The sequence below is a fragment of the Ranitomeya imitator genome, chromosome 1 (genome assembly GCF_032444005.1).
Source record: "Ranitomeya imitator isolate aRanImi1 chromosome 1, aRanImi1.pri, whole genome shotgun sequence".
Lineage (NCBI taxonomy): Eukaryota > Metazoa > Chordata > Amphibia > Anura > Dendrobatidae > Ranitomeya > Ranitomeya imitator.
This window is the reverse complement of record NC_091282.1, coordinates 977,033,238-977,049,824: the sequence shown is the minus strand read 5'-3', so window position 1 is coordinate 977,049,824 and position 16,587 is coordinate 977,033,238. Positions and strand designations below refer to the sequence as shown.

The 16,587-nt window shown below is 43.3% G+C and overlaps 1 protein-coding gene across 3 annotated transcripts in view; it reads right to left on the bottom strand.

Moving 5' to 3' along the window:
- LEF1 (lymphoid enhancer binding factor 1) overlaps nucleotides 1–16,587 on the bottom strand; it is a 168,884-nt gene that overhangs the window by 142,287 nt on the left and 10,010 nt on the right. For all 3 annotated transcript variants that reach the window (XM_069743870.1, XM_069743871.1, XM_069743869.1), the window contains exon 2: nucleotides 5,109–5,166. In XM_069743870.1, the coding sequence (XP_069599971.1) occupies nucleotides 5,109–5,166 (58 nt within the window). The remainder of the gene's footprint in view (nucleotides 1–5,108; nucleotides 5,167–16,587) is intronic.

Below are 16,587 nucleotides of genomic sequence, written 5' to 3'. Positions count from 1 at the left end.
ACCCTTTATGTAATGCTTTGGAGGTAGCAGTGCGCCCTATTACCTCTTGGACCCTTATGCACAGGTTGCACCAATGGCATTTCTGCCCCTGCCAGTTGTGCTGGGTGTTACAGTGTTTTTTACTGAACACCAACAGCTATCCCTTCTAATCCCCCCATATATCCGCCCGGTCAATTTGGCGGCACATGCATGTTCTAACTGGGTTAAAGAGAGACACATCTGGTAGTAAGTCATCAGCATTAAGAACAAAGTATGAGGCGCTGAATTTTAACATGCCCGATCTCTGTTTTATCCCACCATAGGCAGAAGGTCTGTTTACATGGTCTGACTGGCAGCACGATACAACCGCCAATCTATACTAGATAGCTCAGTGCTCCTAGGCTGCTATGGTTCTCAGCAGCACAGGTCCTGTAACGTAGGATGATGCCCCGCCGAGAACAATCTTCATTACACATTTTCAGGTCAGCCAGTCGAACAGCCTTAGGCGAGAGTCACACACCCATGGGAGAGTTACCATCTCAGAAAAATCGATGTACGGTACATACTTTTATTTATTTTTGGAGAAACAAACCCATTTTTTTTTCAGGTGTCATTCTAGTTGCACCAGTTTTGCTTTTTTCCCTAAGTTTTTTCTATTCCTTCACTGAAGCAGGTAAACTCTAATTTTTTTATGTCTAAGGGGTATCGTTTCTCCTTATGGAGAGTGACATACCATCTCTGGCTTGTCAAGGTAAGGAGGTTTATTCGCCGTGCCATGCTCCTCTGGGAAATATAATATGCAAATTACCTCTTCTGAGAAAAAGAGGACTTAACTCTATAGCGCCACCTGTTGGAAGTAGCAATCCTACAAGTCACAATCAACCCTTTAACGAGTCGTGCAATATGACTTAGGATAAAAGCCAAATCAGTATCTCAATTCGCAGACACGGTGTTTCGGGCTGTTGGCCCTCGTCAGTGCGAAGATGGTATGTCACTCTCCATAAGGAGAAACGTTACCCCTTAGATCCCAGTCCAGAGCCTCTCACCTAGCCAAATTAGTTCTCATGCTTCGCACTGACGAGGGCCAACAGCCCGAAACACCGTGTCTGCAAATTGAGATACTGATTTGGCTTTTATCCTAAGTCATATTGCACGACTCGTTAAAGGGCTAATTGTGACTTGTAGGATCGCTACTTCCAACAGGTGGCGCTATAGAGTTTAAGTCCTCTTTTTCTCAGAAGAGGCAATTTGCATATAATTTTTTATGTATCAGTTAAAAACAGGTGAAACTCGGATAGAAAACTGAAGTACAAAGTATGACTTCCCGGCATTCATCCATGTCTAACGGATCCCCATAGACTTTAATGAGTTTCACCAGAAACATGGATCGGTTTTTAAAATTGATGTGTGCATGGGTCAATGAGACTTTATGGGTCAGTGTGCTTCCGAGAGTGAAAAAAAAATGGATTGCAGTAGCATGTGTCACATGGATATGTGAATGAATCCGTAGTCTAATGTATATGGACTCCTGTAGTCAGGCCTTCGGGAAAGCTAGTCACCACAACAGTAAGTAAATACACCCAGATATTCAATTATAATGGTAGCCATATTTAAGGTCACTTAACTTTTCCAAAAATTCTATATACCGTAATTAAAAAAAAAAAGGATGAGAAGAATAAATTTTAAAAAGTATTCTAATGAGTTGACTGACGCAAGTATGTGTTCAAGCTAGAGATTTTAGATTATGACATGGAGTGATGTAAATTGTTTCAATCTCTATTCAGAACTGTAAAATATGTTGCCACTATATATAGAACATAAAATAAAGTAATAAATAAAAACAAAACCAAAAAGATGAAGAAAGAATGACTAGAAATTAGGGCAATTACATTGCTCCATTTTTTTTTTTTTTTTTTACATTTGCGGAAATGATCTTTAAAACACATCCATTTGTAACATTATAACTTTTGCTGTGACTATATGTGATAATGATAGACCTGATTTGTTTTGTAAATTCTTTAAAAGAAGCAGTTGATGGGGGGGAGGGGATGAGGTGTTCCGACTTTTAGATTGGTATTTTCAGATACATTACTCCCAATGATGCAGCATTCATCAACATAGTTGTAAAGTAGGAAACATCTTATTAGTCTATTAATTTAGAATTTAATGTCCACCAGGTTTTCATCTTTCCAAGTGCACCTGGATTTCCTTCGGCTGACTCTACTCAGTAAAGTACCACATTTACTCTGACAACTGTTTTTGGCCAAAACACCATTTCAGACTTTGAACCGTCTGGCCAATTGCCTCTGTATACAAACTTCTACAGACGGTCTGAAAGTGTGGGGAAAAATATCTAAGGGCGTTCAATTAGAGTCCTCTAGTTTTACCTTAAATAATGTTTTTTTTAAGCTCAGATGTATGTTTTCACAGGAGGAAGTGTAATCATCTTTTCAGTCGATGTTATTCTGCGGCACAGCTGTCTAATTTGTTGTTGACTTGCAAAACACACATAATGGCATATAGGTATTGTCAAAATCTTCCATGGGACTAATGTAAAGTTACGTTTCGCTATCATTTAGCCACTGAAATAGAAGTGCCAGTACTCATTGCCTAGCTGATGGCTATGTCTGATGATTCCCCATCCACAGAACGCTTGGCCCTACCGAGTGTGCCTGTATTCTCGATGTGAGAGCTGCGGCCAGAATGATATCTCCGATCCCAACAAAAGGATCAAGTGATTGAATTAGCTAACCAGGTACCCGATCCTCAGGTTTTCCGACAATCTTTCATGTACAGTCGGGAGGCCTCCATACCAAATAGATGGTTGGCGGGTCCTGTCGGAATAGGTGGATCCTTCCAAGTTTGTCAGACTTTAGTCCAATGTGTATGGGGGGCTTTAAAGGGAGTCAGCAAACACTGCCTTAAACATGTTATAACCGTCTGACGTGGAGCATAATGATAGCATTAAGCGTATACTCACCAGTTCATAATGTTGCCATGGTGGTCCGATGTAGTCCACGGTCCTCGATTCTGTCTTGGGCGTCTGAGAATAGCAGTAAAGTGGCCGCTAGTCACAGGCGCTCAGAGCCTCACTGTGCTCAGGGAGACCCGGTGACGAGGAGCGCAGACCACCACCCGGCGTATGTGACTAACGATCACTTTACTGATATTTACAGACGCCGAAGACAGAATCGGGGACTATGGACTACATCGGAACTGTGTCGCAACATTTTGAGGAATTTGTGAATGAGAAAGGATCTATAGCCTTTATTTCCATCTTTTTATGTCTTTCAGGTATCTTTTTCTGAAAAAAACACCTAAATATACAATCTATGCAATAAGGCTTAAATGCATAAGCAAACAATAACTCCAATAAATAGAAAAATGCAAGTAATTACATTATTTAAAATCGATATCTTACGTGTTGCCCATACCCGACTTATCCTCCTTTATCGCTTCCATACACGTTAGCAAGATTCCTACTATGGATTAACCCCTGTCTTTATAGGTGTCCCTGTTTTTACCTGTGGCGTCTCATTTTCTTCCATGTTTTTTAAATATAAAGATTCATTATGATTTTAACGGCTGTCATCTTTCTATTTATTAAAGTTATAGGAATACTTTGGACCTGCATGGAATTTTTTGCTTTTTCTTTAATAAATTGGTGAACGAGGGATAGTTCAGAAAGAATGGGGGGGGGGGGGGGGAAGGGGAGGGTCTTATTGAAATTTAAAAAAAGTTATGTGTCTTTAAATTGTTGATTACTGGGTTAGTAATGGGGATGTCTGACAGACAAGTCTCCATTACTAACCCCAGGGATGATGCCTGCTGTGATTTTTAAAAAATCACAACTGTCAAACCCAACTACCATCACCCCGATTGCTCCTGATTTCCCTGGGGTGGTGGCAAAGAGCCAGAATTAGCACATCTCATGTGATGCGCCCATTCTGGGGTGGCTGTGGGTTTGTATTTTTAGGCTGGGAAGCATCAAATATCCAGGGACCCTCCCGGCCTGATAATATAAGCCCATAGCTGTCTGTTTTACCTTTGCTCATTACCAAAAATAGGGGAGACCCTACTTCATTTTACAAAGTGTACTGTATTTTTTAGGTTAAATCAGGCTAAAAACATCTATGTAAAACGCAATTACAACGCATATGCTTTTTTTTTTTTTTTTTTAAACTGCAAATTTACTTCATCGAATGCAAGTCACATGCAGCCCAATAATCGCAAAATATGCCTCAAGCATGGCGCTTCATCACCTGCGATATTAAAAGGAGAAATGAGTGCACCCGAACACCCCTGACGCTCGATCGAGGCTCATCACCTTTAGGGCTGGCTCACTTGAGAGTATAACTCTGTTTAATACAATCCAATACAAAAAGGTTTGCACAAAAACCAATGTTGTTCAATGAAGCAGTGCAGATCTTTGTCCTTTCCCAAAGCTTTTAAATAAAAAAAAAAAAAAAAAAATAATATATATATATATATATATATATATATATATATATATATATATATATATATATATATATATATATATATACGGTATATATATATATATATATACGGTATATATATATATATATATATATATATATATATATATATACCATATATATATATATATATATATATATATATATATATATATATATATATTTATTTATTTATTTTATTTTTTTTTTTTTACATTGCAGTTCTGTAACATAGGAAGCTGTAAATGATAAATAGCTGCCGAGTTAAAAAAAAAAATAATTGCATGTGGATGACAAGTAAGAAAAATAAAGAAATCGTCCCACCTTTCTGGATGAAAACTAGATCAATTTTTTGATGTCTGAAAAATGAACTGCTCTTTGGCATCTGGCTCCTGTAACTTCTCACATCCAGCATTATTGACCTATAGGAATGGTTGAGAAGCCCGATAGAGTGGGAGTAGCTCAGGCAACCTGCTTACAACTACGGTATATATCCGCAGAACTAGACACACATGATGGGGAGAGTCAGATTTGGGACTTTCTACTAGCGATGCCGTGGAATAGTGCGACACTGACGTTAGTTTGTGTCTCTATCATGCCTTGTATAATTCATTACTTATAGTCACATAAAGAGAAATGATTTGCACTCACCATCATCCAGGTGTTCTCTGGACTTTTCATGATAAGAGTCCGGTCTTCTTCTTGAAAGCTGAGAAATATATATATACAATGTGATTCTCTAGAAGATATTATTAGATTATCCAATTGTGCATCATACAGAAACTTTACCATTGTCTAACCCTACCTATGGAATACTAGCCCTACTACATGGATTCTGGGAGTTCTCCTTTAACAATAAGGACCCTAGCATTCATAGAATATAAAATTAGAAGGAACGTGGAATGAATGTGTCCTATTAACACTCCACTTCCTTCCTGTGTAGGAACAAGGTATCTGATAATAGCGTGCTCACTGAATTAGGGGGGCTGCCATCTGACAGCAATTACCCACTCTGCATCTGGTCATTAATCCACTTCCTCGGTGTTGGAAGTCCCAATTTTTTTTTTAAATAAATACTCTTTGTACAGCTATGTTTTTGTTTTTAACTGCGGCCTTTAACTAAATATTATCACAGGATGTACTTTATGCAGGGAGTAACATTTACTCTAGAAGGCAGTAAAAAAAATAGCTTTTGCTCAATGACTGAAAGTTACGGCTATTGTCATGCGACTGTATGTGCCCTCATCCGGGAGAATCTGATTCATTGTGCAGATCACACTGATCAAATTCTGATCCAATGCATTAGGATGAAGCGAAGAAGATAAAAGAAAATGTCTCCATTCTGCAAGTCTGTGGACTGCACTCAGATGTCATCCAAGTGCAGTCCAATGTTTTCCATGGCTGAGTGTGATCTGAATACCGGATCAAACTTAGACATTCTGCGATTTTTTTTTCCCCCGGAAGCAACTCTGTCCAAGGAAAAATAAAAAATGAGACATGTGCATAACATTGGTCTGAGTGCGATCCAATGTTTCGTTGGATTTCATTTGCACTGAACATAGGGTCATGTGCACATCTCCTTAACAAAGGAACTTTTAGAGAAAGTAATCCAAATAAAGGAATGCAGATGCTAAAGGGAATTGGTCACCAGGTTTTTGCCACTTAATCTGACAGCAGAATAATATAGAGACAGAAACCCTGATTCTAGCAATGTGTCACTTACTTGGCTGCTTGCTGTAGTTTTGATAAAATCTAAATTTGATCAGCAGGACATCATCACTAGAGGACTGGTAAACTTGCCACCTTGTAGTCCTCCATATTTAGAAGCTTTGTGTAACCCTGCCCCCGATAGGCAGCTTTCTGCCTATGCACATTGTGCACAGAAAGCTGTCAATCAGTAGTATAGGTGGGATTATACAGAGTTCAACATTTTGAGAACTGGTAGATGTGCAAAAAAAAAAAAAAAACCCCTCTGTAATTTTATCAAAACTACAGCGAGTAGCCCAGTAAGTCAAACATTGCTGGAATCAGGGTCTCTGATCCTACATAGATGTGGTAGTAAACTCCTGGTAATAGATTCCCTTTAAGGTCCTATACTTATTGGGTTCATTTTTCGCTGAACTTCTACATTTTTGGGGACCAGTCCATCTTTCCAGGCTGTCAGCAGAGGCAGCTTTACGTCTGCAGCCTAGGGCCGAGGCTGGCTGCATCCAGCGAGCTTCAGACCGCCATGAGCCTTCCTAGGTAACCGTCCAGACACCGAGACAAGGAGCTGTGCAGTATAGAATTAACCATTCCTGACCAAACCGAGGGCAGCATGCATCATCCGCCGGCTGTAGGGTCACAGCCATGTATGTTTGCGAGAGTGTGCGAGAAGGGCGAAGGAATACACAAACTGCCAGATAAATAAAAAAGCAGCATATATAGGACCAGACAGGTAAAAAGAGCAACTAAGCACCAATAATATCCAGGAGTCTGCAGCTGGGAAGGTAGAGAGCAGATAAGAAAGCAAAAAGGAACATACAAGTAATAATAGCAAGTGCATGCGTAGATAAAAAATATATACACCTAGACCAATGGAGGACACTGCTGTGGGCATGGTGAAGTGCCATGGGCACCACTGCAGCTTATGCGTGCTCCCTCACTGTTTGGTCTTATGTGCTGCTGTGAATAAAGCTCATTCCTTTTGTATTTCTCTGGTAGTTCCTGTAGTGTGTACTTCTTACCTTTGTCCTTGTCATACACAGCTTCTGTTGTTTGGCTCGGTGGGTGTTTCAGTTAATGGGGTTTAGTTTTAGTTTAGGAGCATACACGGCCCCCATTCCATGCAAACACTGCAATTCAAAGCCCTTTTGCCAGGATCGGTGGGGTTGCCAGTGGTGCAACCAACCTTATCAGCAAATTATCACTTATCCTGTGAATAACTTTTGCTATAATTCCTTAAAAGGGACTCAGTCACTTGTTTTGCTATCACATCTGAGAATAGCATGATGTAGGGACAGAGACCCTGATTCCAGTGATGTGTCACTTACTTTATCAAAACTACACCAAGCAGTCCAGTAAGTGTTTTATCATCAGGAGATTATCATTAAAGTACCAGTAACCCTAACACCATGTAGTCCTCCATATTTATGAGCTCTGTATAACCCCACCCCACCTCTGATTGCCAGCATTCTGTGAACACTGTGCACAGGCAGAAAGCTGCCAATCAGTAGTGTGGGCCGGGGTTATACTGAGCCCAGAATTCAGAGAACTCCTAGATATGCAGCAGGTAAAATAGTGATTTTATCAAAACTACAGAAAGCAGCCCAGTAAAGGTCCATTTACACTGCTAGATTGTGGGAAGTGTGTATCCCAATAATTGGGCAGTCTAAACACGTTGCCAATTATGCGGCAAATGAGCAAAACGTTTGCTTGTCGGGTGAAATGATCTTTAGGACTGCACAAAAAAATTATCGTTCTCAGTAGTGCATCATCCTGTGCAAATTGCACCTGTGCTGCCGAGAATTATGGCAGCCTATGAGCACTGAGCGATCATTCAGCGCACAGCTGTAGCACGGTCTGCCTAAACGGGCTATTATAAGAATAGCTAATCAGCAAGAAAGTAGCTGATCGGCAGCTGTTTAGTGCCAAACATCTTGTAATGTAAATGGACCTTAAGTGACACATTGTTGGAATCAGGGTCTCTACCCCTGCAATAGTCTGCTCTCAAATGGCGAAACAAAAATCTGGTGACATATTCCCTTAAAGCTGTCCCTGCACATTAGCTTACAATTAATGAAAACTAAAAACTTCTTTGTTGCCCATAGCAACCATAAACGGCTCAGATTTTTCTTTAAAAAACAGCCCTATGAAAGCTGTACAGTGATTGGTTGTTATGGGCAATAATGAGGATTTTTTCTTTTTTTAAGACAGTTTTGATAAATCAGCCCCAACAGGTCTAGCTTTTGGTAATAAGGAAGTTGGATAAGATGAGGTAGTGCTTCACACTTAAAGGGAATCTGTCACCCCCGGGACGTATATGACCTATTAATATGGGCATACAGGTAATAGAAATGTTACACTAGTCCTACCTGTATGCCTCATATTAGTGGTCTTGTTGCTGAGAAAGCATTAAGCTACTTACTGGTAGCGGCATTTTTCGGAGGCCCATGACAGCACACGAGAGAGAGGGGATCCGCCCTTAAGGAACAGGAAACCTACAGATACAAAAGGGCGGCACCTCTCCCCATGCATCAGTTGTATTTCAGAGCCTGAGAGGACTGCCGCGGTTAGTGGTACACAAATATACAATATATACATTATATACATTTGAAACAAAATAACCCATTATTGTAATAAGACACCATACGTGAGATTTACATATTACGCTATATACATATCAGGAAGTGCTACCCCCACGTGAATAGGGAGGGAACTAAGGGTGCTGTCATGGGCCTCCGAAAAATGCCGCTACCAGTAAGTAGCTTAATGCTTTATTCGGACTCCCATGACAGCACACGAGAGATTTACAGAGATGTAAGCTACCTTAGGGAGGGACTATAGATTGTAGCACCCTTAACCCAAAGGAAAGATCAGAGGAGGACCCCAAATCCAACCGATAGTGTTTAAAGAAAGTGGAAGGGGATGACCATGTGGCCGCCTTACATATCTGCTCCACTGACACTCCAGATCTTTCTGCCCAGGATGACGCCATGGCCCGGGTGGAATGTGCCTTTAGGTTCTGCGGAGCTGGCCCCCCACCTGCTGTATAAGCTAGAGAGATAGTTTCCCTAATCCATTTAGCCAGTAAATATTTCGATACTCTAAATCCTTTCTTTGGACCTTGGAAGGAAAGAAGCAGTGCCCCATCCTTCTTCCAATTATCAGTAGCTGAAATATACTGAAGAAGAGATCTCCTGACGTCTAACGTATGAAGCTCCTGCTCTTTAGGATTAGAGGGATTAGGAATAAAGGACGGCAAAACTGTCTCCTGTGATCTATGGAACCGTGTCGCCACCTTTGGCAGATATGCTGGGTCTGGTCTAAGGACTACTCTGTCTGACAAGATTTCAGTGTATGGAGGAGCTCTGGAAAGTGCCTGTATATCCCCTATCCTGCGAGCTGAGGTTATGGCGATCAGGAAGGCTGTCTTAAGTGTCAACATTTTGATCGAGGCCTCCTGCAGAGGTTCAAAGGGGGGTTTAGTTAGAGAGGACAGAACTAAATTTAAATCCCATGGAACTGTTCTGTCTTTATGCAGTGGTGTAGATCTACTAACTGCCTTCATAAACCTCGCTATCCAGTAGTTATTCGCTATATTACAGGAAAACAGGGCACCTAAAGCTGAGACCTGTACCCTAAGGGTACTAGGAGAGAGTTTCAACTCGAACCCCTTCTGTAGGAACTCTAGGATTTGTTGTACTGGCACCCCGTCTTGGATATTAAACTTTGAACAAGACAAGAACTTTCTCCAAGTCCTAGAGTAGATTTTCGTAGTTATTTGCTTTCTACTCTTTAGGAGCGTCTCCACCAAGTTTGGAGAGAAGCCTTTTCCCACTAATAGTGACCGTTCAAACACCATGCCGTCAAATGGAGCCCCGTCACTTGTGGATGGGAGATCGGTCCCTGCGAAAGCAAGTTCGGGATCTCTGGCAGTACCCAGGGGACCGCTACAGACATTGTCTTGAGCCAGGCAAACCAGGTTCTTCTGGGCCAAAAGGGGGCGATAAGGATGACTTTCGCTCGATCCTCCCTGATTTTCCTCACCACTAGAGGTATCAGGTTCAGTGGTGGGAAAGCATAGGCTAGTGGAAAATCCCATTTTATGAGAAACGCGTCTACCGCCAGGGGATTCTCCCTGGGATTTAGGGAGCAAAAAAGTTTTACTTTTCTGTTGTTTCTGGTGGCGAATAGATCCACCACTGGTTGACCCCATCTGCGGACGACAAGATTGAAAATGTCCTCGTTGAGAGACCACTCTCCCTGTTTTAACACATTTCGGCTGAGGAAATCTGCTGCCACATTTTCTTTTCCTTTGATGTGAAGAGCTGTCAAAGATAGAAAATTGAGCTCTGCCACCTGGAACAACCGATCCGTGATCTGCATTAAAGTTTCGGAACGAGTTCCCCCTTGCCGGTTTATGTAAGCGACCGCCACTCTGTTGTCCGACAGAATTCTGACGTGCTGGCCCTGCAGATATACGAGGAATTTTTTAACAGCCAGTTCAACCGCCAACAACTCTCTTTGATTTGATGAAAATGTTGTGAAGGGTTCCCACTGTCCCTGGACCACCATGTCCCTCATATAGGCTCCCCACCCTGAAGAGCTGGCATCCGTGGTTATCACGTGGGTGACATCTATCATCCAGGGAACCCCTGCTGATAAATTTTGTTTATCTAGCCACCATCTAAGGGAATTCAATGTTATCGGCCTCAATGTCAATTTTCCATTCAATGCGCCTCCTAAGGCTCTGTCATGGAACAGGACTTCATTTTGTAGGGACCTGGTGTGGAACTGAGCCCACTTAACTGCTGGGATGCAAGATGTGAGTGACCCAAGTAGAGACATTGCTTGCCTAAGTGTCATGGAAGGTGTATTGATTGCTCTTAATACAAAACTCTGAATTTGGTCCATTTTCTCTATAGGGAGGAGACACTGCTGTGTCACTGAATTCAACATTAACCCCAGGAATTTTTGAACATTTAGGGGCTGTAATTTAGATTTTTCAAAGTTTATGATCCAACCCAACCGTTCTAGTTTGGTTTTAGCAATCTCCCATTGTGACAGACAATGATCTACCGAGTTACCTACAATGAGGAAATCGTCTAAGTAGGGGACTATAAGGATATTTGACTCTCTTAAATGCGCCATAACTTCCGCAATTATTTTAGTAAACACCCTAGGTGCCGAGGTGATCCCAAAGGGGAGCGCTCTGAATTGAAAATGTCGAATCCTACCCCCCATTAGTATCGCTACCCTCAGGTATCGTTGGAAATCAGCATGAATGGGTACATGATAGTAGGCATCTTTCAAATCCACTACTACCATGAAACAGTTGTTGAAAAGCATTTTTATTGCCGAATTGATGGACTCCATTTTGAAAGTATGTTTCACCAAAAACTTATTGAGACCCTTAAGATTTATAATGGTCCTGTAAGATTTATCAGGCTTCTGGATTAGGAACAGGGGAGAGTAAAACCCTTCCCCTGCCTGAGAATACGGCACTTCTACCAAAACATTTTTGGAACAAAGAGTCCTCACTTCCTCTTCTAGGGCGAATTGTTCAGTGGGAGATGAGCGCCAGGGTGTTAACCTAAAATTGTCCTGTGGAATATGAACAAATTCCAGCTTGAGACCATGGGAAACAGTGTCTTTTATCCAAACGCTGTTTGTGATTTTCGACCACTCTGCCGAGAAATGCAATAGTCTCCCTCCCACTGGAATTGCCAGTCATTGGTCTTGTTTTTTATTTTCCGTCTGGTTACGGCGAAACATGAGACCTGTACCTCGCTTTCGCCTATCCTCCCATCTGGGACGATCTCTCCCTGGTGAAAAGGCTCGCTTTCCTCCCCGGTTGAACCTTCTTTTGTTGAAGGGACGACGGTATGGATTGAACAGGTTGGGAAACTTTTTCTTATCATCTCCTGCTTTCTCCAGGAGTTCATCCAGGGTAGGCCCAAATAAATATTCGCCTTTACAAGGGATAGCGCAGAGCTTCGCTTTTGCCTGCATATCCCCCGGCCAGCATTTCAGCCATAGGGCTCTCCTTGCAGCATTAGAAAGTCCTGCTGCTCTAGCTGCCAACTTTACGGAGTCAATTGAGGCGTCTGATAAAAAAGCCGCCCCCTCCTGGATTACAGGTAATGCTGAGAGAATGGACTCTCTAGAGGCCCCTTGTTTTAATTGGGTCTCCAACTGGTCCAGCCAGACCATCATTGACCTTGCCGTGCAGGTTGAAGCTACCGCAGGTCTTAAGGAGCCAGCTGCCATCTCCCAGGTTCCCTTCAGGAAGGTATCCACTTTCCTATCCAGGGGGTCTTTAAGTGTTCCCATATCTTCAAATGGGAGAGAAGATCGTTTAGCTACCTTGGCAATTGCTGCATCCAGCTTGGGTGCTTTCTCCCAGTTACCTACTGCTGGGTCATCAAAAGGGTATCGGCATTTTTGCGCAGGTGGTAAGGAGCCTTTTCTCTCAGGTTTCCTCCATTCCCTATTAATAAGATCTTGTATTTTCTCATTTAAAGGAAACACTCTGCGCTTCTTTTGCTCCAATCCACTGAACATCATTTGTTCTTTGGATAGTTGAGGCTTGGGTTCCGATATACCCATTGTGCCTCTGACCGCCTTTACCAATTTGTCTATCCTTTCTAGGGGTAGGCAAAACCGAGCAGCGTCTTCTTCCGAAGAGGAGGATGATGCTGCTGAATTGTCTGATTCTTCGGACTTGTCCTTTTCCACAGACGAATCAGATGCCCACTCAGTTCTCTGCCTAGAACCTCCTGACTGTGAAAGGTTTTTAAAGGACTCTTTAACCTCCATTCTAATCATCTCCTTGAGACTGGCCGTAATAGAGGAGGATTCTTCGGCTACCTACGGGGATAAGTAAGGTAGACTAGAGTGTAAAATCTACATGCTATACCCCCTCCCCTCTTTCCAGAACCTCACCGTCTGCTGGATACAGGGGTCACATAGTTTTTTAGGGTGTGAGTCAGGCAAGGGAACCCCGCAGATGGCACATTCCCTATGCTTCGCCTTACTGACGTTTTTCCTTCCCTGCATAAAACACATGAGGGGAGACTAGTCACTAAGTGAACTTTCTTGAAGATCACTTACCAGTGGCTGCTCACACCCAGAAATACCGAAGCACGAGGGGGATCCTTTTTGACTGACCCTCCAGACCCCTGTCTGGAGGAGCTTCTGCGGCCCGAACCATCGCTCCTTTTTTCATGTTCCTTCTCCTTGGGTTTCTGGGATGCTTGTTCCAGCAGCACAACCTGCTGATCCTGATCTGAATCCATTTTCAGTAAATTGGAGCCAGAACCCGGGAACATGCTGCTGGAGCCGCCTTATAAGGCCCCTCCTTCGGTCAGCGCACCTTGCCCAGCTTGCTTGTTTAATTTTCCCGCCCCCCCGCAGCTGTGGGGAATCAATCGTCGCTCCGGAGGGATTGCGGCATGATCTCCGGTGGGCGCCGCCATCTTGGAGCCCCCGCGCATGCGCAGGAGCTCACCGATCCGGAAGACGTCGCCGGCTCCGCCCCCCGACGTCACCACAGCTTACAGCGCTTCCTGTCAGCGCTGCAGCTCTCGTGGAACGCCGAGGCCGGCCAGCTACGATCCGATCGGCGCCCCCCAGATGCCGCCGCGCTCCCCCCTGCTCCAGAGAGACCCACAGCCCACGGGAAGGGCGACTTACCAGACGCTGGCCCCGGAGACCGGACACCCCCTGGCGACCGCTCCTCGCTGCCTAGTCACCGCCGTGCCGCCCTGCCAGGGCCACCGTGACTACTTCAGGTACCCGCACCGGCCGAAGTGGGAGACCCTCTCGCCACCAGAATCGGTCCGGCCGGCCTGGACTCCTGTAGTTTCTATAGGCATCCAGTCCCTTCAGGAACAGGAAACCAACTGATGCATGGGGAGAGGTGCCGCCCTTTTGTATCTGTAGGTTTCCTGTTCCTTAAGGGCGGATCCCCTCTCTCTCGTGTGCGGTCATGGGAGTCCGAATAAATCTTATGTTCTCTCTTTATGTTAATGATTTCTTCCAGGCCCCTGTGCGTGCAGTGCCTGGAAGAAATCCCTGCCCCCTGTCCTCACTGTAATACTGACCCCCACCCCCCCAATTACGAGCCTGGAATCCCACGCCTGCGCCCTGCACTCCCTCAGAAATCCATACTTCATCCTCCCTTCTATGGATCTTCTGTGCCGGCACCGGCTACTTCCGCTCCAGTGACCTCCGGTGTGCGCTCTGATAAGGTGCTCTCCCCACTTGCTCCCTGCATAGTCATCACCATTTACACATGGTTCCTAGCGATGACTGTGCAGGGAGGAAGTGCGGATAACACTTTATCGGCGCGCACACCGGAGGTCACAGTAACTCGCTGGCGCCTGCGCAGAAGATCCCTGAATGCAGCGCCCATAGAAGGGAGGATGAGGTATGTATTTCTGAGGGAGAGCAGGGCGCAGGATTCCGGGGCCGTAACTGACGCTGATGGGAGGAAGGTAGTATTATAATGAGGACAGGGGGCAGGGATTTCTTCCAGGCAACGCACGCCCCAGAGCCTAGAAGAAATCATTAACATAAAGAAAGAATATAATATTTCTCAGCAACAAGACCATTAACATGAGGAATACAGGTAGGACTAGTGTAACATTTCTATTACCTGTATGCCCATATTCATATACTTCCGGGTGTGACAGATTCCCTTTAAATATGTGGTTATGGGGTGACCAGATTACAAGGAATAATACCTGCGTTGCTGTACAGAAAATTCTGGTCTATACACTAAAACCATAAGGATAACCTGAGGATTAAGAATCACCACAGAGCTGTTTTGGGATGGAATGGTACCAACAGGTCCCTCTGCCTTCACCGGGTAGTTTTCTGGCCTTGTCTCCCAGATATTAGAAAGTTATGTTTTATTAACCTTAAAGCATTTTAGAACAGTTTAAAAATACAAGATCAGCTCAGTGTTCCCCCGATCCATTGCATAGGAGATCATTTTACGATCACTAGGGGATCCAACTGCTGGGATCACCATCATTCCCGAGAACCAGCGCTCTGAACTGCTTGAATGAAGCAGAGGCTGTGGCTCCATTGATTTTTAGGGGAGTGCCAAATACCAGTCGAGAGCAGCATTCGGCCATCTCCGGCGTCCCATAAAGAATGAATAGAGCGGTAGTGCCCATCATCCACAGCCCAATTCTCAAGGATAATCTGTAGATATGGGATAAATCCCAAACTTACGAATACCCTTTTCAAATGCGATGAGCAGCTCATTTTAGCTTTTCTCTGCCTATCAGACTTTTCTCTTCCTATCAGGCTTGTTCCTGCCATGCTTCAGAGTATCTATCTGTATGAGGGAGACGGTCTAGATTTTATACTTTCCATAGTTAAAAGAGGTTTTCCCATCGCCAATATCCTATTCCAATATGTAGTAAATGGAATAATATGAATAATATTAGCAAATACCTCAAATTAGAAATGTATAGTTTTTCTGATTCTCTATGTCACTTACCACTTGTGCAGGGCATTGCAGTAATTTAGGTATCCATGGTTACAACAGCTAGCTAACTCACTATATGAGCAGTTGTAAGTAACCATGGATACCTAAGCTACTGAAATGCCATGCAGTTGGGGTTGCCAAAATAGCTAATCAGAAAAACTATACTATACTTCTATTTGGAGGTTTGTGCCAACATTAATAATAATAATAATAATAATATTATTACTACTACTACACCTAGTACATATTGAGAAAGGATCTTGGAGATGGCAATGCCCCTTTAATTAAGGAAATATGAAAAACTGTTGATTGGTTTCTTTCTAAGGGGGGTTTACCACTATAAAAATATTTGATGGAACGTCACTTTCTGTAACTTTTCATTCATTCATAGTGGAGAAAGAAGATGCATGCTCTGCCAAGTGAATAGGTCCAAAATATGACTATCATAAAAAAATCTAAATTTTGCCTATACAACCCACTTTAATCAAGAAATCATAACATCAGATAAATTCTGAAGGGCTTTTTTTAAAATTAATAAATTATGTAAGATCTAGGTTATCCTTGGTACCCCCCCCCCCCACCCAATAAAAAAAAAGAAAAAAAAAAACGCTAAATACAGTTCAACTTCATAGCTACTTTCACACATCAGGTTTTCGCTGTCAGGCTCAATCCGGCTAAATTTCAGAAAAACGGATTCGGTGAATGTTGCCGCCGGATCCGCTTTTTTTCCCCCATAAACTTGTATTAGTGCCGGATGACATTGTGTTTTGTCCGGTTTTCGCCGGATCTGGCAAATCTGTCGTTTTCGGTTTCTGGAAAAAACGTCCATAGCAACTTTTTTTTGTCTCTGGCGAAAGAGCCGGAAGCGGCGCTTCCGGCTGTTTGCTAGAATGGAAGCTTATGGGAGCCGGAAGGTGCCGGACCCGG